This window comes from Mobula hypostoma, chromosome 18 (assembly GCF_963921235.1).
Source record: "Mobula hypostoma chromosome 18, sMobHyp1.1, whole genome shotgun sequence".
In the NCBI taxonomy this organism is placed as follows: Eukaryota; Metazoa; Chordata; class Chondrichthyes; order Myliobatiformes; family Myliobatidae; genus Mobula; species Mobula hypostoma.
Genome location: NC_086114.1, coordinates 55,478,440 through 55,503,731, shown reverse-complemented (window position 1 = coordinate 55,503,731; position 25,292 = coordinate 55,478,440). Strand labels below are relative to the sequence as shown.

Here is a 25,292-nt window from a genome sequence, read left to right as displayed (position 1 = left end):
TTCCCTTTACTACTTTTTAAAAGAGACAAAATGACTGACTCCACAAATCTAAGAGGTTGTACACCAATAATTTACTGACCACTAATACAGGTCCTCTTCAACTTACGCAGCCCGAATTATGTACAGTCCATACATTTGAGAAGCATTTGGGAGATCAACATGATGGATTTCCTAGCTGTTGCGAGGTTTGGAACTTGGTCAGCGAGCACATTCCTGACTTGCAAATAGTTCAGGTTACCCTACCGTGACCTGGGGACGACTTGCGCACAATTCCCACCCCCAAGGTTTGGATTTTCAGGTCCAATGTGACCTGGAAATTGAATCCCAGGAAATCCCCTGATTTAATCCCACTGGCGTTGCAGCCAGCATTATACTGCTGCTCCAAATTTCCGACACTCAAGCAACAAAATCAGGAAATATACAAATTGGAGCTCTTTCACTTTTAATGCACAGGATACCCAATGCGTAAAATAAATCTTTCCTCTCCAGAAATGTGTTATGAGTCATACAATATGGAAATATACCCATGAGACAACTTTGTCCACTCCAAAGTCAAAGACCCATCTCCAGAAATCCTGCTCTAATTCCACTTTTCCTTTTGCATTTCTATCAATCATCGTGCTCATTCCTTCCCACACAATTCGCCAGCCCCTCAGCTATACTGACAATCGACAGTAGCCAAATAACCTACCAACATGTACATCTTTGACACGGGAGAGGAAAATGAAGCACCTGATGGAAACACAGACCATCACAAGGAGGACATGCAAGCTCCTCACAGACAGCACTGGAATTCGGGATAAATTCCAGAGAGTGGTGCTACTGATGTGCCACTGTGTCAAGTTGAGAATTAGTATGTGAACAAGCACGGCGAAGTACAGTAACAATGGAAAATTATGCTTGCAGCAGCATCACAGGCATGCAGATACAGACAACAGACAAACATAAATTACACAAGAATGATAGACTGAGCCCTAGCACTTTTGATTCGCTTAGCATGGATCTGAAAATACCCATCAACCAAGCATCACAATGTGCAGCTACACGTAGCATAAGACAAAAAAGCAGAATTAGGCCATTTGGCCCATTGAGTCTTCTCCGTCATTCAATCATGGCTGTTCCTTTTTCCCCCCTCCTCAACCCTATTCCCCAGCCTTCACCCCATAACCTTTGATGCCGTGTTAAGGCTCGGTGCATTCTGGAGTACAGAGATCAGTTCCGGCACCATTCTGTTTGGAGACCCTATGTTCTCCCCGTGGAATGTATGGGTTTTCCCTACTGTTCCTGTTTTCTCCTGTTAATGACCAGGTTAACTGGTCATTGTAAATTGTCCCATGATTAGGTTAGGGTTAATCACAGGGTTGTGGGGTTGCTGGGGCGGTATGGCTTGAAGGGCCGACCCTGTGCTGTATTATAAATAAAGAACTGGAAATACTTGTACTACAAGTAAGTGAAGCTGCAAGTCTTGGACACCAGATGCAGGTTGGGGAACAATCTTTTACATAGTGGAGGACTGTGTAAAGCTAATGCTCTGTTTTGTCAATGCAAAGTTTTATCATGTTCCCCGTTTGGTACGGGCCATGGAACTCATTCCTTCCAATTGTTGACCGTGCAATTCTATACTTTCCATGGGCACAAAAGCTCACGATTTCCACAAGCAGTTCAAAACCAAAGCTTTTTACCACATTCTTAAACAAAACGACAGGCTAACAATAGTTTATAAACAAAAAACAGAAACCATAAATTAATTTTTAAGAAATCTTTTGATTTCCTTGATGATGAATGACCTCCTGCCTCAGCAAGGACCTGGACCCATCGCAATTTGCCTATCACCACAATAGGTAAACAGCAGATGCAATCTCAATGGCTCTTCATGTGGCCTGATACCACCTGGACAACACAAACACCTATGTCAGGATGATGTTCATTGACAACAATAGGAATTCTGCAGATGCTGGAAATTCAAGCAACACACATCAAAGTTGCTGGTGAACGCAGCAGGCCAGGCAGCATCTGTCCTGACGAAGGGTCTCGGCCTGAAACGTCAACTACACCTCTTCCTACAGTCCCGGACCTCCTGTCCCATGATCCTCTTGTATCCCCTTTTGCCTATCACCTGTCCAGCTCTTGGCTCCATCCCTCCCCCTCCTGTCTTCTCCTATCATTTTGGATCTCTCCCTCCCCCTCCAACTTTCAAATCCCTTACTCACTCTTCCTTCAGTTAGTCCTGACGAAGGGTCTCGGCCTGAAACGTCAACTGCACCTCTTCCTACAGATGCTGCCCGGCCTGCTGCGTTCACCAGCAACTTTGATGTGTTGCTGTTCATTGACTACTACAGCTCAGCATTTAATACCATCATTCCCACAATCCTGATTGAGAACCTGGGCCTCTGTACCTCCCTCTGCAATAACTGGAAGACCACAATCTGTGCGGATTGGTGATAACATCTCCTCCTCACTGACAATCAACACTGGTGCACCTCAGGGGTATGTGCTTAGCCCACTGCTCTACTCTCTACATACACATGACTGTGTGGCTAGGCATAGCTCAAATACCATCTATAAATTTGCTGAAAATACAACCATTGTTGGTAGAATCTCAGATGGAGACAAGAGGGCGTACAGGAGTGAGATATGCCAACTAGTGGAGTGATGTCACAGCAACAACCTGGCACTCAGCGTCAGTAAGACGAAAGAGCTGATTGTGAACTTCTGGAAGGGTAAGACGAAGGAACACATACCAATCCTCACTGAGGGATCAGAAGTGGAGAGAGTGAGCAGTTTCAAGTTCCTGGGTGTCAAGATCTCTAAGGATCTAACCTGGTCACAACATATTGATGCAGTTATAAAGAAGACAAGACAGCGGATATACTTCATTAGGAGTTTGAAGAAATTTGGTATGTCAACAAATACACTCAAAAACTTCTATAGATGTACCGTGGAGAGCATTCTGACAGGCTGCATCACTGTCTGGTATGGGGAGGGGTGGGCTACTGCACAAGACTGAAAGAAGATGCAGAGGGTTATAAATTTAGTCAGCTTGATCTTGGGTACTAGCCTACAAAGTACCCAGGACATCTTCAAGGAGTGGTGTCTCAAGGAGCAGCATCCATTATTAAGGACCTCCAGCACCCAGGGCATGCCCTTTTCTCACTGTTACCATCAGGTAGAAAATACATAAGCCGGAAGGCACACACTCAGCAACTCAGGAACAGCTTCTTACCTTCTGCCATCCGATTCCTAAATGGACATTGAACCCTTGGACGCTACCTCACTTTTTAAAAATATATAATATTTCTGATTTTTGCATGATTTTTAATCTATTCAATATACATATAATGTAATTGATTTATTTATTATTATATTTTGGGTTTTTTCTTCTCTATTATGTATTGCATTGAACTGTTGCTGCTAAGTTAACAGATTTCACTTCACATGCCAGTGATAATAAGATGCCTTCAAAGTACTTTCTTTCTAGTCTCATAGTTTCATAATCATACTTTATTGATCCCGGGGGAAATTGGTTTTTGTTACAGTTGCACCATAAATAATAAATAGTAATAGAACCATAAATAGTTAAATAGTAATATGTAAATTATGCCAGTAAATTATGAAATAAATCCAGGACCAGCCTATTGGCTCAGGGTGTCTGACCCTCCAAGGGAGGAGTTGTAAAGTTTGATGGCCACAGGCAGGAATGACTTCCTATGACGCTCTGTGCTGCATCTCGGAGGAATGAGTCTCTGGCTGAATGTACTCCTGTGCCCACCCAGTACAATATGTAGTGGATGGGAGACATTGACCAAGATGGCATGCAACTTAGACAGCATCCACTTTTCAGACACCACCATGAGAGAGTCCAGTTCCATCCCCACAACATCACTGGCCTTATGAATGAGTTTATTGATTCTGTTGGTGTCTGCTACCCTCAGCCTGCTGCCCCAGCACACAACAGCAAACATGATAGCACTGGCCACCACAGACTCGTAGAACATCCTACAAGGGTTTCGACCCAAAACGTCGACTGTACTTTTTTCCATAGATGCTGCCTAGTCTGCTGAGTTCCTCCAGCATTTTGTTTGTGTTTCTCTCTACAAGATCTCCCTCCACCACCAGCCCTTCCCACATCAGAAGAGTCTGACAGCTCTTTCTAGCCTTTCATAGTCTAGTACTTCACAACTTACGTGGTGGCCATGTGGTCTTGTTATGGGGAAGCGGACTTGCAGGTTCAGTGAGTGGAAGAGAAGACACTTACTTATGAGTAAGCGCGTTAACTACTTATTTGCAAGACAAATAGTGAAACACTCAACCAAACATTCAAGTCAAACAAGTACTTATCTAAGCCCCCTAAACTACAAGACCACGACACTAAACATTCAATAACCCTTCAAGATGAACTCAGTGATAGATTCTTAACTAAACTGAGTGCCGGAAGTGGCAAAACAGATAGTAAACGTTCACAGTGGCAAACACTTAGGCAGAGTGTGTGCACGGACCTTCCGTACTGCAGCACACCTCCTCACTGCTTACCGTTACTTCATCACCCCTGTCTACTGGTCCACGGCAACTCGAGAGCAAAAACAAGACCGCATGGTTACCGTGCATTAGATTTAAACCCTACCAGCACCATGACGTCATTAACTTGACGACATCAAGCTCGTGGGAGGGGCTGCAATGCTCCTTCCACGGGCCAGTCCCCACCTCCCACAGAGGAGCAGCTTTCCATCAGCAGGTAACTTATGACACTTACAATAAGTCTATCATACTGAACGAGTTGTCCTTCAGTTGCATCCCCCCGCCCATCCTCACACTACCAAATTCTGCCTGTTGAAATCCTGATCCATTTGCCTTCAAACACATATACTGTAGATATGGCCTCTATTAACTGGAAAAATCTATCTTCTGACTTTTTAAGAACAATTCTCTCAATGATTTAAAATTGTTATCTACTATTGGACAGATTTCTCATCCCCATTTTACTTAATCAAAAACATGCTAATTCAGAGTAATTTTAAGTTGTTATTCTGTGAGAAGAACCTCATCCTGTCTGGTCATTGTCTTCTGTAAACTGTGTGTGGTTCAAAGCTTCTATTTGCCACTGAATCAAGAGACTGTCTGATGCCTATTACCATTTAAGGACATTTTTTAAGGAAATCCTGGAACAAGTCTGAATCTGAGCAGCCCAACCAGTGAGGGAACAACATTCCAGATACTGCAAACAAATGTAAATTATCATTATGAAAACCAAAACACAGATCTAGTTCAGCCCACTCGTTAATCTCCATTGGCTCTCTCCTGAAACTCCACTGATTCTTACTCAGTCTCAAAGAGAAACGACCCATTACAGTAGCCAAATCATATCTATCAAGAAAGACTGCACCAACGTCAAGTACTGGCCAAAAATATCAAAGGCATGAAATATAATGCTTGCTCCATTTTCCGCATCTATTTACTTGCAGGGCATTATACCTTGCAAGACAATGCCGCATTCCTGTTCAGAGTGACAGACCCTAACCCCTCCAAACATTCATTAGATCTCTGAAGTGCCTCATACAAAATAAGTCACATTTGGTTTCCACCCACTCCAAAGTGGGGAGCAGTCTGCTCACAGAAGCTATCAGTGCAGAATGAGAATTCAAACCATCTTGTCTGTAGAGGCTTTTCCAACCTAGTTAGCATCCCCCTACATTTTTTCCACAAGTCTGCAAATATTTCACTTTTACTTAGCTGGGTTTTAGGAAAGTTATTCTTGAATCCCCTTCCACCAGTCTGTTCAGGCCTGGCATTCCGGAACACAACTTGGCACAATGAACAGGTATGCCATTTCTTCACTGATATGTTTGCCAATAAACTTAAACCTAGGACCACAAGTAGAAAAAGCCTGTCCTTATTTGAGAAAATTATTTACTTAATTGTTTTATTATTGTCACGTGTACCAAGGTACAATGAAAATTTTTACATGCTATCAACCCAGATCATTTCATCACATTCGTACTTTGAATAGTACAGGGGAAAAACAATCAATATTGAACACTACTAAATCTATCAACATCAGTCACCATATGAAACCTTTTGTTAACACTCACTGCTCTGTAGTAAACAATTTCACCCTTCACCTCTCTGCATGAAAGTAGTTTCTCAGCCCTGATATTACAGTATTTTGATACATTTCTTCAGCACGCTTAAGCTTTTAAATCCTTAGAAGAGCTTGAGTCCACTAAAGAACAACTCCAGTAGGACCAAACCCGAGTTAAAATCAGCATTTGTATGCCAAAAATTAATATTCTCCATCAAATAACAAATAACAACTGAACCTTAAGGTGCATCTCCCTTGTTGAGCATGTGTGTCCTGTCGCTAGGCTGCACCCTGAATATTTCAGAGGACGATATCTGCACTTAATACCATCTCCTAGTCATCCCATGTTTTATATTCATTCAATTGTCCAGCTAGACATTTTAATAGAAGGGTTCTGTGATTTCATGGTTCAATGTAAAGTTACGTAGGTCCAAGACAGTGAAAGGGACCAGAGCTGTGTCCGTTTTTATCATTCATAATGCCTAAAGTTCTTCACACCAGTTCCCCTCAAATTGCATCTTGTACTTTTAACATCAACATACATAACTAAAATAAGTAAACTAACATATGGTTGTAGAAATAAGTATACAAACATTACAATAAAAGCATATCACCGCTCAGGTTAGGGCTTCTTACACTCTAACACTGTAGCTGCCGCAGTAACAAATTCTCATGGGAGTATTCTGCTGAAACCACAGCTCAGAGGGATTCAGATTCCAGATTAATATATTTATCACATGTACATTGAAGTATATAGTAAAGTGCGGATTTGTCATATGCATTAACAAGCAACACAACCCAAGGATGTACTGAGGGCAGTCCGCAGGCATCACTGAACATTCCGGCGCCAATATGGCATGCCCAAAATGCTCCGCAGAACAACACAGAATACAACAAGCAACAACAAACGAACTGCAAAACAAACCCCTTTCCTCTCTCCCACCCACCCACACAGACAGTCCTACAACACTGGGACAGGCCTTCCAGACCACCAACTTCCCTAGTGGACTTCAGAATCGTAGACCCAGTGCTTCAGCCACTGGTGTTTGTCTTCTGGCCTTCCAATTGACCTGCAGGCTTCAATATTTCATAGGACTAGCTGATGATGGGGCAATGAACTCCAGATTTGCCAACTCACATACCTAGGGGGTCACTAGCCCTCCTGCCTCCTGCTCGTACAGCCATCCAGTTCCGGGACTCACTGAACTGAGGGGAACTTGCTGATCTGGTGGGCCACCAGCTCTCATCCTTGCCCACAATGCTTGCCAGCCCATCTACGGATGCCCTTCATCACACATCCATGTCTCTGGCCTTTGAGCACCGAGGAGAGGCCTAGACTGCCAAAATCTAACCTCTAAGTAACTCCTCCACATTCCTATCCCAAAAACCCTGATCTGTCTTCTAACTTCTCCATGTCCTTGTGCTTGAACGCTAATCTGATCCCTAACTCCCCTGTCACCAAAGCTATCCCTAAAAACTTAAAAAAACAAGTACAATCTCAATGGAGACCGCACCTTGCTGCTATCTTGACAGGAAGAGAGGGAATGTTCTCTTCAAATTTCACACTTTTTACAAGCAAACATGGGAAAGGTTATGCAAGATCCATTTGCTCACAGTTGCTGATTTCAGATCAGCAAACTCTAATCTTCCTTTGTCATATGGTGACAAGAGACTGTGGATGTTCTAACCTTTCACACAAAAAAAACAAACTACTGTAGAAACTCAGCAGGCCAAGCAGCATTGTAAAGGCAGAGGCGTCAGCGTTTCAGTTTGAGATCCTGCATCAGGTCCTGATGAAGAACCTGGACCCTAAATATTCAACTCACTTCATTAAAGGTTGTTAAAAATATTACATTAATCCACTGTTGAAGTGCAACTGAAATAGATTCCAATTTTTTATCTTCAGTAGTAGGTTTTCAGCAGCTAAGGAACAAGATTCAAACTCTGCTCAAGCCACAGATTAATTGACATCCTTCCACATGTAGAGGACGACAGATTGGCAGCTATCAAAACTCCAGCAAAGCCATATCACACCCAAGATAACAAAATATACTGATTCTTGAAAGGCAGAGCCTGCCACATGTACCACAACTGAAAGCGTTAACATTAGCTAATGGTATTGAGCAATCTATTGTTCTGTGGCTTGTTTATAATGCTCTCTAGTGTGGAAGTGCTGCAACCAAACATGATGGGTGTTACAATCTTACCCATAGCCTATGTTACCTTTCACTTCTCTTTTTAGCAGTCTACTGCTAGTCTTAGGTGTATTGAAAGCATTCATATCCTTGTCACTAACACCCTTAAAGCAAAGAATCAGGAGTTCTAGTGGTCTTTTAGCTTGGGCTACCTTCCCTCACAATATAGCCTTCGGGATGTGGCTATTTTTCATCCTGCACGTGTGCAGGTCCTTCAATATTTTCTTTTCCTGAAAAATGTTGGGATGCTTGGCTTCTGAGAAGATGAATGTGTTGGAAACATTTTCCTTCCACAAAGTGCCAAAAATATGCAGCAGACGTTGATGGATTCCCTCCACACCCCATAGATCAGACATTGCAGATGCCTTCAATAAACCAATATGCCAAAAAAGCTAATGCATATTATTTTCTTACCGTCTTCTGTTTCCTGCCAGACAATCCCTTCAAGATTGACACTTGTCCCTGGCTCACAAGGTCCTAAGCATTCAGGCTCAGTCGCAAGTCCAACGTCACAGGTATTGACTGCAATCGAGCGTGTGCGGACCATGATCTGCTCCACAGGAGAGGCTACCCCACTGTTCACGGGTGGTAGGAGATGAAGGGGTGGAGGGGCTGGCGTGGAGGCAGGAGAGTCCATCTGTAAGAGAAGGAAAGTGCAACATGATTTAAAACTTTCAATTCCATTAAATTTGGAACCTTAAATTCCAAAGCTTCAACAGCTGCAAATAAAATAACTTTCCTTTATGCCAAGAGCTGCCAGCTAAGAAATAACCATCAAAAACCCGCCACTGAATCACAGCTCCAGGGTGGAAGAGAAGAACCTAGGGCAGACAGACAGACAGACAGACACAGACACACACGAAGTCTGATTATTGAATTCTAACCTTGATAAACATTAGTTTCATATTTGGTTTCCTAATGGGAAAGCTTCATTAATCACTACGGGGAGGACATTTGAAGGCTGCTCTATTCTATCCTCAGCTGGTTACTTCAAGGATTCTAGAACAAACCCAGGAATCTCTTAATCTTAGGGAATTGAGAATTCAGCTCCGAAGCACTGCTGAGAAGAATCCAACAGAAAGTGAAAGAAGGAGGTTCCCCGGATGCATAGGAATTAGCAGCAGGACTGCAGTTAACTCATATGGAAGCACCCCAATTACAGACCTGCAGGAGCACTTGATTACCAGACCACAGGATCATACAACAATATGTCAATGACGGAAGCCTTTCAGCCCTTAGTGCATCTCCCAAGTCTGTGCCAACTAATTAATCCCACTCTCCTGCTCTTCATTCTTAGCTTGTCATTTTCCTCCCTGCCAGTACTCAAGCCCATTCCTATTTAAATCTGCTTCCAGTTATTCAGATGATGCACCACTGATCAGTTACACTGGATCTTTTGTCAATCCCTTCAATCCAAGTTCTCTGTCTATCAAATTGTCTGCAACTATGAATATCTTGTACTCTAACAAAACCACTCATGGTTTTAAACAACTCTAAGTAACAATCTCTGCTCCAAAAATAATTAGTTCTACTCATACAACTATTATTATTCATACTTTGTTATCAATGAAGACCAATACGGGGTTACAGTCATTTCGGTATTGCTAATAATGGGGGATGCACCTTCACAGGCCATATGTTTAAAAAAAGATAAATATGCACCATTTATTCAACTCGCATTTCTTGATACATGCACAGATGATGCAATTTAACATTATAGAAAAATTGTCATTTTCTAGGAAAGCACTCTTCTTTGAATTCAATGGCAATCAGAGCAAATCTGTAAAGTACTAGGCTTACAATGCAAAAGAACACTACATTCCTACCTCAGGCAGTCAGAAGAAGCTAGAGAGTTACTCACAAATCTTGTTCAAATGACAGGCAATGAGAAGGGCATGTTTTGTTTGGGTAAGGAGGAGGAAACGATTCATGTGGAAGACTGAACAGCTAAAACAGTAAGATTAAATGATGCATTTCTGTTCTTTATGTTTCATCTAGTTCTACAAAATGTCTGCCAGTTCATTAGATGGTCTGATTGCAATTAATCACTACCCTCTTCCTCCAAGCAAATCCCTCTCAACATTTTATATCAATGAATGTCAAGACTGAAGTCAATCAGGAACTCTGTTTAAAAGTCAGTCTGTGTCCAAGTTTGTGGTCAGAGTACTAAATATGTGCAATTTCACCCACTCTAAGGAAGGCCTCATTGATGTGCAAGATGGGGTAGAAAGCCAAAAAAAGCTGCTGGAGGAACTCAACGTGTCAGGCAGCATCTATGGAGGGAAACAAAGAGTTGAGGTTTTGGGTCGGGACTGAAAGAGTAGAGGAGAGCTAGCTAGTATAAAGAGGTAAGCAGGAGAGCTGGAGCAAAAACTGGCTAGTGATAGGTGGATCTGTGTGAGAAGAGGTTGACAGGCAAATACAATCATGTGGGGAAGGGTGGAGGTGGCAACAGCAAGGTGATTAGTCACAAAATCACACAACCAAGTTCCTTAAATCTTTCCTCTCTCACCCTAAATCTATACACTAGTTCTTGGTAACTCAATCTGGGAAAAAAAGATTGAGTGCATTCACCCTATCTGTGACCCTCATGATTTTATACACTTCTATAAGATCACCCCTCAATCTCCTACACTCTAAAGAATAAAGTCCTAGCCTGTCCAACCTCTCCCGATTACACAGTCCCTCACATCCTGGCAGCTTCCTTGTACTGTAAATCTTTTCTGAATTCTTTCCAATTCAATAACATGCTTGCTACAACAGAGGTACCAAAACTGAGCACATTACTCCAGGTGCAGCTTCATCAGCACCCTGTACAACTGTACTATGAACTCCAAACTTATATACTCAATGCCAATTTTATACTCAAATGGAGGCAATAAAGGGCTGTGTATTTTGGAATCTGATTGGAAAGACAGGTGAAGTGTGAAACCAAATAAGGGAGGGATGGTGGGCAGATGGGAACAGTGGGATGAGGGGTTAGAGTTTGATATCTACCTTGTGTATAAAGCTTGTTAGGACTTGTATCTGTCCCTCAGATTTTGACTCCAGAGGGACAAATATAAATCCTAACAAATACAACTTCTGTGCGGTACTGAGGGAATGTTACAATGTCTTCTGAAGGAGTCTTTAAGCTGAGACCCTGTCAACTCTGAATGTCCACTGGCATTGATTTTTAAAAATTGCCTCCAATTTCCTAACAGTATTTATTCACTCATTCAACATCACTAAAGTATATTATTCAGTTATCAGTTTGCTCTTCATAGATGCTTGCTTTGCACATACTGTCTACAACAGTCCTTACGTTACAACAGGGGTCACACTTTCAAAGTACCTTACTGACTGAAAAGCACTTTGAGACATTCTCAAGAGGAAAATGAAGGGTAATATATGAACACAAGTCTCTCCTCTTTGTCTGCACTCATGCCAACACTGGATACTTGAAATAGAAAGATTTAATCCTATTTAATCTGACACCCACTCACCTTCATAGATATAAAATTTCACAAAGTAAAACTAATAAAGATTCAGGTTGTAAAAAGTATCACATCTTGAAGCAAAAGCAATCATTATCTTCATGATTCATTCCCTTCAGCTTCTCACTGGGAATAGTCCAAAGAAACTCATCTAACTGGCTATGCTAAAGTAGATAATGTCCAACTATGTGCTTGTAAAATGCAACACATAACTGAAACTGTCTTTGCCAGTCTTCACTCAGATTGAGATCAGCTCATTAATAGTTGGGAATCAACTTGATCACCCACTCTTGACTGAGTTAAGATCTGTAAGTTTTATGAAACATAATTTGTTTTTAAATTTTGTAGAAGATAGGCACATTTACCAGGAGGCACATTTTTTTGAAGAACTCTTTAGAATGGGTGTATCAGAGCCTGAACAGGGCATGCCCTTTCAATCCAGCATGTCCCATGGGGCAGTCAAAACTGTAACAAATCCAAACTGCATTCAAAGGTTGTGTGGGCAACTGGGTGATTGCATATGAGCACAATAGGCACGGAGTGCAAGATTTCCCTAGCTCAGCACCAGCTGTAGGCTCTGTACAAAGTATTTTAATTTGAAAATGATTATCTATTTCACAGTGACACACCTGTTCTGTCGCAGAGAGTTCAGAGTTCAGTTGCCTGTGCTAATTAATTCAGCACGTTCTAAATATTAAAAATGCTATCCAGATGCCTCAACCTCAGTCAAGAGTGGGTGATCAAGGGCAGTAAGAGAAACAAATCACAACGGAAGAAGAATTATTTTATTTGCACCTCCATGTTAAATTAGGTGTACCCTGACTGTGGCATTTGCTTCAAGGTCAGGAGCATCAAGAACTGCTTTTATAAGTACTTTTTTAAACTACACTGCAGGTGCCTGCACAAACCATTGAGAACATTGTGAACCTTCTGCTTGAAGAGAAGTAGCAGAACCAATCAACTACAAAATGTACTGAAATGTACGTTTGTAGAATAATGGTAACAGAAAAAATACTTGGTCAGGCAGCATGTAGAGTAAGAAATAGTTTAATAGTATTTCAATTTGTGGCACCAACTAGTTGTTGGTGTTTACATAGTGGTTAGTGCAACACTATTACAACTTGGGGTGTTGAAACTCGCAGTTCAATTCTGGCGACTCTGTAAGAAAGTTTGTACGTTCTTTCCGTGAACACGAAAGTTTCCCCTTGGTGTACCAGTTTCCTCCCACAGTCCAAAGGCATACCGGTCAGTAGGTTAATTGGTCATTGTAAATTGTCCTGTGATTAGGCTAGTGTTAAGTAGGTGGGTTGCAGTAAGGCTCATTGGACCAGAAGGGCTTGTTCCACACTGTATCTCTGAATAAAATAAAAAGTTGCAAGGAAATATAGATGAACGCAAAACCAATAAAGTATCCACAGCACTGGTATCAGTAAATGCTCAAAGTCAATACATCATACTGTAGTTAGTGACACACAAAATGCATTCTGCTTCGGAATTTACTTCCAAGAAAATCCATCCTTTTTAATGATGCAGGGAAAGCCAATGGGAATAATACCGGATGAGAGAAGAAACCAAACAAACAAGGTATATAGAAGACATCGTGGCCACAATTTTAAAGAAATAAATTGTCTTATAGCAGCTGTAGAGAGCAACAAGTGTAGAGAACAGACAGCATTCAGCAGCAGAGAAGTTGCAATGGAATCTTAACTTTCATATAAATTGTGAGAAGCTACACACAGTAAGAAAGTTAGCAAGTCTGTTCAGAATAATTTCTGCAACAAATATCTTATATGTAAAGAAAAATACCACGTTAGATTTAGTAACAAGTAAGGAGCTGGAGCTGTCCATAAGGCTTTGCACAGATATTACACCACCCACATTACCAGCACTTTAACACTAATTCATTACTTTGTCTACACAGGGATAAAGCTCCCAAGAGGCTGATTACTATTCTGACTGCCAGCTCAGTCTGGATTGTTGCTTTTCATTTCAATTCTTCTTGTGCATTAAATTATCAAAATAACCAATAATAGCACTTTCTTGTTTTTAAACTACTAAGTGTTTTTGTCAAATATATCAAATATAAACTATAGTTTATATCTCAAATATAAACTAGAAAATGAGATTCACTTGGTTCCCCATTTGCCTGTGATGTGATGATGTGGAAACTTCATTCAACAAATTAACAAAGATGATTAACGTTCTCAGGAAATTTTCATCTGCCACAGAAATAAAAATCCAATTCCAATCCCTGATCTTTTGCCTGCCATCCCTATTCCAACCATATACATATCTTAACTGAATTTAGAAAAAGGGAATGTGATCAATTGAAGAGACATCCACTAGCCATCCACTGTCCTACTTTCTAAAAAAATATCCTCTCCATGGTCATGACTCATTCTACACAATTTCCCAATTCTATTGAATTTGCTGACACAATCATTTGACAAGGTTTTGTATTCACCAACTTTCACGGCAAGTCAAAAATCCCAACCCTCTTTTCTTTCACAAATATAGTTAAGGCAGCTGAAGAGTAGGCTGGCCACAACTAATTTTGATGACAGTACACCAGAAACAATAGGACTTTCCAGGAAAGAGCAATTCAGAATGAAATTACTTTTTAAATCACAGACTTATGTCATGAAATATGATCCAGAACCAAGATGAAGCATCTGCAATGTTAGAAATTTGGAGCTTGAGACATTGTAGTAAAGTTTTTAAATTTCGTACATGGGATTTGCCTGATGAATGTTATGCAAGAAGGCTCATTGTGTAGAATACACATCTCTGCCCAATGATTACATGAACTTAGCCCATATCCCTCTAAAGCAGAGGTTCCCAACCTTTTTTATGCCATGGACCAATACCATTAAGCAAGAGGTCTGTGGACTCCAGGTTGGGAACCCCTGCTATAAAACTTTCCTATTAACATACTTCTCTTAAGGTCTTTTAAACTTTGTAATTGTACCCATGTCTACCACTTCCTCTGGCAATTTGTTCCATGTACCCACCATCCTCTTTAAAAAAAAGTTGCCCTTCAGATCCCCTTTAAATCTTCCCCCTTCCACCTCATCCATACTCCTCCCATGAGTTTATAAGCTTCTAAAAGGTTGCCTCTCAGAATCCCTCACTCTAGGGGAAAAGGAGCGCCAACCTATCATCTCTCCTTCTAACTCAAGACCTCCAAGTCCCAGTAACATCCTTGTGAATCTTTTCTGCACCCTTTCTAGCTTAATGTCATCCTTCCTATAGCTAAGTGAACAGAATAGCATACAATGTTCCAAGTGTGGTCTCAATAATATCTTGTATAATTATAACCTGACATCCCAACTTTTGTACTTAGCACTCTGACCAATAAAGGCAAATATACTAAATCTTGTCTACCTGTGTGACCACTTTCGGGGAAACATGTACTTGTCCCCCAAGGTCTCTCAGTTCTACAACACTCGCCAGGACCTTGCCATTTACTGTGGGTGGAAAGGAGGCATATGATAAGCTCACCATCACTGATCAGGTGCAAGACTAAGGAAGTCACGTTGCAGCAAAACAAATCTTTGGTGAGGTCACACTTGGATTGTCATGTGTAATCCTGGTCACACCATTGCAGGAAGGGGTACAGAAGAGGTTTACAAATTGCTGCCTGGATTAGAGGGTATGAGCTAAAAGGAGAGGCTAGAAAACTTGGTTTTCTTCTCTGGCTGGAGACCTGACAGGAGTTTATAAAATTATGAGAGGCATTGATAGGGTTGATTGTCACATTCTTTTTCCCATGTTAGAAATGTCAAATACTAAAAGGATATGCATTTAAGGTGCGATGGGCAAGATGGGGCAATACACACAGTGGGTAGGTGACTAGAACAGGCTGCCAGAAGTAATGGTGGAAGCAGATACAATGGTGGTGTTTATGAGGCGCAGGGAATGAAGGGGTATTGATCACGTACAAGCTGAACAGAATTTTCTTTAATATTGGCATTGTGTTTAGCACAGACATCGTGTGCAGAGGACCTGCTTCTGTACAGTACTATGACTCCTGGTTTAATTTACCAAATTACTTCACAAGTATCGGGGTTAAATTCCATCTTCTATTTCTTGGCCCACTTTCCCAGTTGATCTAGACCCTGTTGCAATCTGAGATAACCTTCTTCAATGTCCACTATGCCACCAATTTTGGTGTCATCCACAAACTCACTTTTGAAAAACAACTCTTTAACTCCTTTGACCTCGCTGATAAAAAAGTACAATCACTTAAAAAGTTGTGCTAAAAGTGATGAAATGTCAACAAAGATATCGGTTCTAAGCAACAGCAGCTCACTTTTGAGCAACTTATCCTTAGGCAATTTTTCAATAATTACCTCAGAAACGGAAACATACAAATATACCAGCCCACAGATTAGCATTAAACGTCCAACTATATTTCACAAAACCACTCAAACCAACCTCGTAGCTACAGGAAGTGTAACTCGAAACATTAAAGCAACATACATCAAAGTTGCTGGTGAACGCAGCAGGCCAGGCAGCATCTATAACTAAGGTTGCTTTGCTGAATCCCAGTCCAATACTGGATTTATATGCAGAAATAGTATAACACAGCAGTCATAGCCAGGCTGGGCATGCCTTGAAATGCACACATTCAGTGGTTACACTAACAGGTGAGACAGATCTGCACAGGCCATGAGAAACAGAAAAAGACACAGCCCCAACAAATATGGACCACATTTAGAAAATAATACAATCCTGCAGGCAAATCACACCTTGAAACAGAAATAGTATTTGACAAATTTGAAGATCTTAAGGATGTAACAAAGCATATGGATAATGGGGATCCAGTATAATCAACATATTTGAATTTACAGAAGACATTTGAAATCCTAAACCATTACACTGAATATACTGAAGGCTGAGATATAAATTTTGAAGCAGTCAAAAGTTCAGGAGAACAAGCAGAAAATTGGAGCTGATACCCAGATCTCATGCTAAATACAGTACAACAATAAAGTATTTTAGTTGCAATAAAATGCAAATTTCACCAACAACATAAAGTGGGATAGCCAAGCCTACTCTCACAACAATTTTTAAATTACTTTATTATTTATTAAAAATGCAAACAATTATATATATTATTTTAAAAAGTACATAAATGTTTAAGTTTGCCAGCAACCTTACTATCATAGATCAAATCAAAGGTGGTGACAGATAAGCATGTAGGAGGGAGATTGAAAATTTAACTGTGTAGTGCCACAACAACCTCTTACAACATTTTACTCATCAGCAAGACCAAGGAGCTGACTATTGACTTCAGGAGGAGGAAACCAGAGGTCTATGAGCCAGTCCTCAATGGAAGATCAGAGGTGGAGAGGGTCAACAACTTTAAGTTCCCCAATTTTATAATTTCCAAAGACCTGTCCTGGGGCCAGCACACAAATGCAATTACAAAGAAAGCACAGAAGCATCTCTACTTCCTTAGGAGTTTACAATGATTCGGCATGACATCTATAACTTTGACAAACTTCGATAGATGTATACTGACTGGCTGCATCACAGCCTGGTATAGAAACACCAATGCTCTTGAATAGAAAATTCTACAAAAATAGTCAATACAGCTCAGTCCATCATGGGTAAAGTCCTCCCTTACATTGAGCACATCGATATGTAACATAGAAAAAAAACACAGAAAACCATAGAAACTACAGCACAGAAACAGGCCTTTTGGTCCTTCTTGGCAGTGCCAAACTATTTTCTGCCTAGTCCCACTGACCTGCACACGGACCATATCCCTCCATACACCTCCCATCCATGTATCTGTCCAATTTATTCTTAAATGTTAAAAAAGAACCCGCATTTACCACCTCGTCTGGCAGCTCATTCCATACTCCCACCACTCTCTGTGTGAAGAAGCCCCCGCTAATGTTCCCTTTAAACTTTTCCCCCCTCACCCTTAACCCATGTCCTCTGGTTTTTTTCTCCCCTTGCCTCAGTGGAAAAAGCCTGCTTGCATTCACTCTATCTATACCCATCATAATTTTACATACCTCTATCAAATCTCCCCTCATTCTTCTACGCTCCAGGGAATAAAGTCCTAACCTATTCAACCTTTCTCTGTAACTGAGTTTCTCATGTCCTGGCAACATCCTTGTAAACCTTCTCTGCACTCTTTCAACCTTATTTATATCCTTCCTGTAATTTGGTGACCAAAACTGAACACAATACTCCAGATTCGGCCTCACCAATGCCTTATACAACCTCATCATAACATTCCAGCTCTTATACTCAATACTTTGATTAATAAAGGCCAATGTACCAATGTCATAGGAAAGCAGTATCTGTCATCAAGGACCCCCACCACCCAGGCCATGCTCTCTTCTCACTGCTGCCATCACGTAGAAGACACAGGACCCTCAGGACTCACATCAGGTTCAGGAATAGTTATTACCCTTCAACCATTAGGCTCTTGAATCAAAAGGGATAACATCACTCAACTTCTCTTGCCCCATCTTTGAAATGTTCCCACAACCAGTGGACTCACTTCCAAGGACTCTTCATCTCATTTTCTCGACAATTATTGCTTATTTTACACACTGGTTCAACGCCCAAGTTGGTGCAGTCCTTCATTGACTCTACTATGGTTATTATTCTAATATGGATTTATTGAGTATACCCACAGAAAATGAATCTCAGGGTTGCATACAGTGACATATAAGTACTTTGATAATAAACTTACTTTGAACATAATATGAAAACATACTAATGCACTTCAACACAAAATGCTGGAGGAACTCAGCAGGACTGGCAACCACTGTGGAAATGAATAAACAGTCGATGTTTCAGGCCAAGACCCTACATCAGGACTGGAAAGGAAGAGGAAAGACGTTGAAATAAAAAAGGTCGAGGGAGGGGAAGGAGAACTAGCTAGAAAGTGATAGGTGAAGTCAAGTGAGTGGGAATAGTAAAGTGCTGGAGAAGAAGAAGAAATCTGATGGGAGTGGAGAGTGCAACATGGAAGAAAGGGAAGAAGGAGGGGCACCGGAGGGAGATGACAGGCAGGTAAGAGACCAGGGTGGGGAATAGAAGACGGGGGGGGGGGGGGCAGGTGGAAGAATTACCGGAAGGAGAAACTGATGTTAATGCTTTCAGGTTAGAGACTATTTAAAAGGAACATAAGGTGTTGCTCCTCCATCCTGAGTGTGACCTCATTGTGGTAAAAGAGGCAGCAATGGACCAACTTGTCGAAAATGAAATGGAAATAGGAATTAAATGGTTGACCACGAGTACATTACGCTTTTGGTGGATGGATTGGAGGTGCTGAACAAAGTGGTTCCCCCAATTTATGTCACGTCTCACCGACATAGAGGAAGCCACACCTGAGGCACCGGGTAAAATTAATGACTCCAAACGATTCGCTGGTGAAGTGTTGTCTCAGCTGGAAGCACTGGTTGGGACCCTCAATGGAGGTAAAGGAGGAGGTGAATGGACAGGTGTAGCATTTCAGTCGCTTGCAGGGATATGTGACAGGAGGGAGATTATTGGGGAGGGAATAATGGACAAGGGAATCATGGAGAGCGCGATCCCTGCAGAAAGCACTGAGGGTTTGGGGGGGTGGGGGTAAAGATATGTTCGATGGTAGGGATTTGAAGATGACAGAGTTTGCAGAGAATAATGTGTTGGATGCAGAGGCTCAGGGGTGGTAGGTGAGGACAAGAGGCACACTATCCCTGAAAAGGCAGTGGGAAGATGGGGTGAGCACAGATGTTCGGGAACTGGAAGAGGTGCAGGTGAGGGTAGCATCAATGGTGGAGGAAGGGAAACTCCGTTCTTTGAAGGAGTTCTCTGATGTCCTGGAAATCTTGGGAACAAATGCAGCAGAGACAAAGGAACTGAGAAAAAGGAATAGCATTTCCTTCTTCTCCAGCCTTTTACCTCTTCCAACCACTTGGCTTCATCTGTCATCTTTCAGCTAGTCCTCCTTCCCCTGCCCCACTTTTTTTATACTGGCATCTTCCCCCATCATTCCCAGTCCTGAAGAATGGCCTCGGTCTGAAACATTGTCGAGGCACAAGGTCATGAATGAATCCATCTCGGAAAGACTGTTCATGTGGCTGCTCTCCTCGTATGCATACAAAAAATGTTTCCTATATTCTGAGATCTGTGTGATTATTGGTTTCCTTCAGTTTTTTTTCCAGTGTTTTCTTTCTTGTGGATGATTGGCGGGTGGGTAATCTGTTCATTTTGTGTATAAGAGGCGGGGTTGGGAGTTTGGTGCAAATGTTCTCTTCTGCAAGTGAAAGGGTTGCGGAATGTTATGTGCAGTGGGTCAGTGATTGTTATTGTGGCTGTTTTTTTTTTGCTGTGGAGGGGGGTGATTTTGGGATCTGCAAGTTTTGTTTCTTTGCCTTTTCTTTCATCAATACCCATGTTTTTTCTGTATTTTATGGCTATCTGGAGTAAACAAGTATCAGAGTTGCTTGTATTATACATGCATACTTTGATAATAAAATGAACCCTTGAACCTTTTTTTAGTTTATTCATTTCCATAGCTGCTGCCTGACCTGCTAAGTATCTCCAGCATTCTGTGCATCTTGTTCTGGATTATCAGCATCTACAAATCTCATGTTTATCCAATGCACTTTAAAGAACTTTACCAAAATGTATCATCAAACCCTTCAGGAAAACTTCAGGAGAGGAGACCAAGAATTGGTCAAAGAGATGCACATTTTAGAGTGTGAAGGAAATGTTTACAGTAAGTCTGAAGGGTTGAAGAAGCAGGAACCTCACAACACAATTACCTTGATGGGTGCTCAACAGCCAAAGTATGAAAGGCTACAGACCAAGTGCTCCTATCTAACTTGAGATGATGATAAATGAGTACCTGGTTAACATGGACATGATAGGGTAATAGGACCTCACATTGAATTCCAAACTTTAAGATTTGCAGCACATGCAGACATTGAGAGAGAGTGAGAGAGAGAGTGAGAGAGAGAGAGAGAGAGAGAGAGAGAGAGAGTGTGAGAGTGAGAGAGTGAGAGAGTGTCAAAGTCAGAGTCAGAGATGGAGAGGTGGAGAGAGAGTGAGAGACAGAGACAGGCAGGGAGACACAGAGAGACAGAGGCAGACAGGGAGATACAGAGAGACAGACAGAGAAAGACACACACACACACACACAGAAAGAGTCAGACAGAGAGACAGACACACACACATTGTCTACTAGTGAAGTGAACTGTAACTGCAACCCTTAGAAAGGAGCAACACATCATTACCTACAGTTCAACAAAATAATTTTCAACTGAAGGAACCAATCACATGTGGCCCATAGCAATTTACTACAACATATTAATCACTATTTTATGTTATATCAGAACCAAAATCATGGAGTCACAATTCCACAATGAGCTTTTGGAGTTAGTTTATCAAACAACAAATTTTACAACATATGCTGTTGATATTAAACCTGATCCTAATTTGGGACAGGTCAATAAAAGAGGTTTTTAAATTATGAAATTTAACTAAAAAAATCTTAGCAGATTGGTGTTCTACTTAGATATATAACTAAATCTTTAGTTATGTTAGTTATACAATAAAACCCTTTTTAGCCTTTGGCCCAGCCCGACCAGACAGAAACTCAATATTTTCAAAATAAATGGTCCCAAGACAGAATTGGTATGAGGGTAAATCTCATTATACTCCAGCCACACAGCCATTCAATGTCCTGTTGTGAAGCATAGCCAATCAAAGGTTGCTGGCCATCACCCAATTTTATTCAAAATCAATATATAGCAGTTACTGCAAAGGGTAGACAGTTCTTGGACTTGTGATCAATTACATACTCTCATCAAAGTCATAGCATACTGCTAAACGTCATTTTTGTCTCCTTTGTGATGGACCTTGGCTGTGCCCAACACACACTATCAAATACAAAGCTACAAACAATTTGCAGCAGTATATTCATATTCTGGGCATTCACTACAAGCAGTGTATAGTCAGTCCTGTGTTACATCTCTTTGACAGTGGCACTAAGTTAAAGACTGTTAATCTGAACATAAGCTGCCAGCCTCCAAAACATACCTAAAATACATTAAAATAAAACCCAGCAGTTACAGTGATGAGTCAGAGGAACATAATGTTGATCAAACTCCAGATTGGGATCTTCAACCTTTCCCTTCGAAGCACAAGACCATAAGAACATAAGAGATAGGAGCAGAATTAGGCCATCTGGCCCATCGAGTTAGCTCTGCCATTCAATCATGGCTGATTCTTTTTTTCTATCTCCTCCTCAACCCTAGTTCCCAGCCTTCTCCCCATAACTTTTGATGCCATGTCCAATCAAGAACCTATCAATCTCTGCCTTAAATACACCCAATGATCTGTTCTCCACAGCTGCATGTGGCAACAAATTCCACAAAGTCACCACCCTTCGGCTAAAGAAATTTCTCCGCATCCGTTTTGAAAGGGTGCCCCTCTATCCTGAGGCTGTGCCCTCTTGGCCTAGACTCTCCCACCATGGGAAACATCTTTCCCACATCTGCTGTATCTATGCCTTTCAACATTTGAAAGGTTTCAATGAGATCCCCCCTCATCCTTCTGAATTCCAACAAGTACAGACCCAGAGCCATCAAACGTTCCTCGTATGATAATCCTTTCATTCCTGGAATCATCCTTGTGAGCCTCCTCTGGACCATCTCCAATGCCAGCACATCTTTTCTAAGATGAAGGGCTCAAAACTGTTCATAATACTCAAGGTGAGGCCTCACCAGTGCCTTATAAAGCCTCAGCATCACATCCTTGCTCTTGTATTCTAGAGCTCTTGAAATGAATGCTAACATGGCATTTGCCTTCCTCACCACTGACCGAACCAGCAAGTTAACTTTCAGGGTGTTCTGCACAAGGACTCCCAAGTCCCTCTGCATCTCAGATTCCTGGACTTTCTCCCCATTTAGAAAATTGTCCGCATATTTATTTCTACTACCACAATGCATGACCATGTATTTTCCAGCATTATATTTCATTTGCCACTTTCTTGCCCATTCTCCTAATCTGTCTAAGTCCTTCTGCATCCTACCTGTTCCCTCAAGACTACCTGCCCATCCAGCAATCTTTGTATCATCTGCAAACTTGGCAACAAAGCCACCTATTCCATCTTCTAAATCATTTATATACAGCATAAAAAGAAGTGGTCCCAACACTGACCCCTGCGAACACCACTAGTCACTGATAGCCAACTAGAAAAAGATTCTGTTATTCCCACTCGCTGCCTCCTACCAATCAGCCAATGTTCTAAACATGTTAGTAACTTTCCTGTAATACCATGGGCTCTTAACTTGGTAAGCAGCTTCATGTGTGGCACCTTGTCAAAGGCCTTCTGAAAGTCCAAAAATACAACATTCACCACATCCCCTTTATCTATCCAACTTGTAATCTCCTCAAAGAATTCCAACAGGTTCGTCAGGCAGGATTTTCCTTGAAGGAAAGTATGCTGACTTTGTACTATCTTTTCCTGTGTCGCCAAGTACTCCATCACCTCATCCTTAACAACTGATTCTAACTGGTCTATAATTTCCTTTCTGCTGCTGTTTCCTCCTTTCTTAAAGAGTGGAGTAACATTTGCAATTTTCCAGTCCTCTGGTACCATAATCTCTAACGCTACCTCTTTCAGAACCCTAGGGTGCAGATCCTCTGGCCCGGGTGACTTATGTACCTTTAGGTCTTTCAGCTTTTTGAGCACCTTCTCTCTTGTAACAGTAACTGCACCCACTTCTCCTCCTTCACACACTACAACATCAGGCATACTGCTAGTGTCTTCCACAGTGAAGACTGACACAAAATATTCATTTAGTTCATCAGCCATCCCCTTGTCCCCTGTTATTATTTCTCCTGCCTCATTTTCTAGTGGTCCTATATCCACTCTCATTTCTATTTTATTTTTTTAAATGCTTGAAAAAACTTTTACTATCCACTTTGATATTATTTGCTAGCTTGCTTTCATATTTCATCTTTTACCTTCTAATGATTTTTTTGTTGCTCTCTGTAGGTTTTTAAAAACTTCCCAATCCTCTATCTTCCCACTAATTTTTGCTTTGTTGTATGCCCTTTCTTTTGCTTTTATAATCGCTTAACTTCCCTTGTCAGCCACAGTTGTACTATTTTTCCATTTGAGTATTTTTTTCATTTTTGGAATACACATGTCCTGCACCATCCTCATTTTTCCCAGAAACACACACCATTGTGGTTCTGCTGACATCCCTGCCAGCAGCTCCTTCCAGTTAACTTTGGCCAGCTCCTCTCTCATACCACTGTAATTTCCCTTACTCCACTAACAAACTGCTATATCAGACTTTACTTTCTCCCGATCAAATTTCAAATTGAACACAATCATATTCTGATCACTGGTTCCTAAGGGTTCTTTTACCTTAAACTCCCTAATCCCCTCGGGTTCACTGCATAACACCTAATCCAGTATAGCTGATCCCCTAGTAGGATCAATGACAAACTCCCCTAAAAAGCTATCTCTTAGGCATTCAACAAACTCACTCTCTTGAAATCCATTACCAACCTGATTTTCCCAATCGACCTGCATGTTAAAATCTCCCATGACTACTATAGCATTGCCCTTTTGACTCGCCTTTTTTATTTCCTATTGTAACCTGTGGTCCACCTCCCAGCCACTGTTGGGAGGCCTGTATATAACTGCTATCAACATCTTTTTTACCCTAGCATATCATAAAAGAGATTAAAAGGAGGGAGGGTTTGGTTTCACAGTCTGCATGATGTCAACAGACAACCTGAACATTGTTCAAATGAAGAGGATATTTCCAGTGGTGGGGGGGGGGGAGCCCACCTCCAGAGGGGACAGCCTCGGAATAGAAGGATATCCCTTTAGAACAGACATCATAAGGAATTTTTCAGCCAGAGATTGGTGAATCTGTGGAAGAAAAGTCATTGAGTATATTTAAAGTGAAGGTTGACAGGTTCTTAATTAGTCAAGACATCAAAGGTTCCTGCAAGAAGGTAGGAGAATGGGGTTGAGGGATAATAAATCAGCCAGGATGAAATGGTAGGACAGACCCGACGGGGAAAAAGGTCTAATTCTGCTTTTATGTTTTATAGTCTTACAGTCGCAAATGATGCATCATGATATCTCAATCTTTCAATAGATTATATACAACCAACCAATTTGAAATTACCAACACTATGAAGTAAAGGGCAGTTAGAATTTAGTCTCAGGATTACTTTAAAATCTTAAAAGATGTCTTAAAAAATAGGGAATAAATAAAACTTAATTTGTCAATTACTGAGGAAAGCAATGGTGATATACACTTTTACAAAAAGTGTTTAACAGAACTTGGAATGTTTTGCTGCATAGAGTGGTCTGAGAAGAGTTCCTTGCAATGTCAATTAAAATACAGTAAAGAAAATAATCTGGAGAACAAAAGATAAACAGAGCAAGAGAGATTGATAAATGGATAGTGGCATGTGGTTAAAGGGCAATGAGGAGAGAACAGATAATGCGAGTGGCTTTGGATTGCTTCAACAGGAATGCGACAGAAGCAGCCGGGC

General features: G+C 41.2%; 1 protein-coding gene across 2 annotated transcripts in view; it reads right to left on the bottom strand.

The window, feature by feature from the left end:
* The window catches only part of LOC134358554 (zinc finger protein 609-like), a 227,307-nt gene that overhangs the window by 103,940 nt on the left and 98,075 nt on the right, over positions 1-25,292 (bottom strand). For both annotated transcript variants that reach the window (XM_063070914.1, XM_063070913.1), the window contains exon 3: positions 8,686-8,908. In XM_063070914.1, the coding sequence (XP_062926984.1) occupies positions 8,686-8,908 (223 nt within the window). The remainder of the gene's footprint in view (positions 1-8,685; positions 8,909-25,292) is intronic.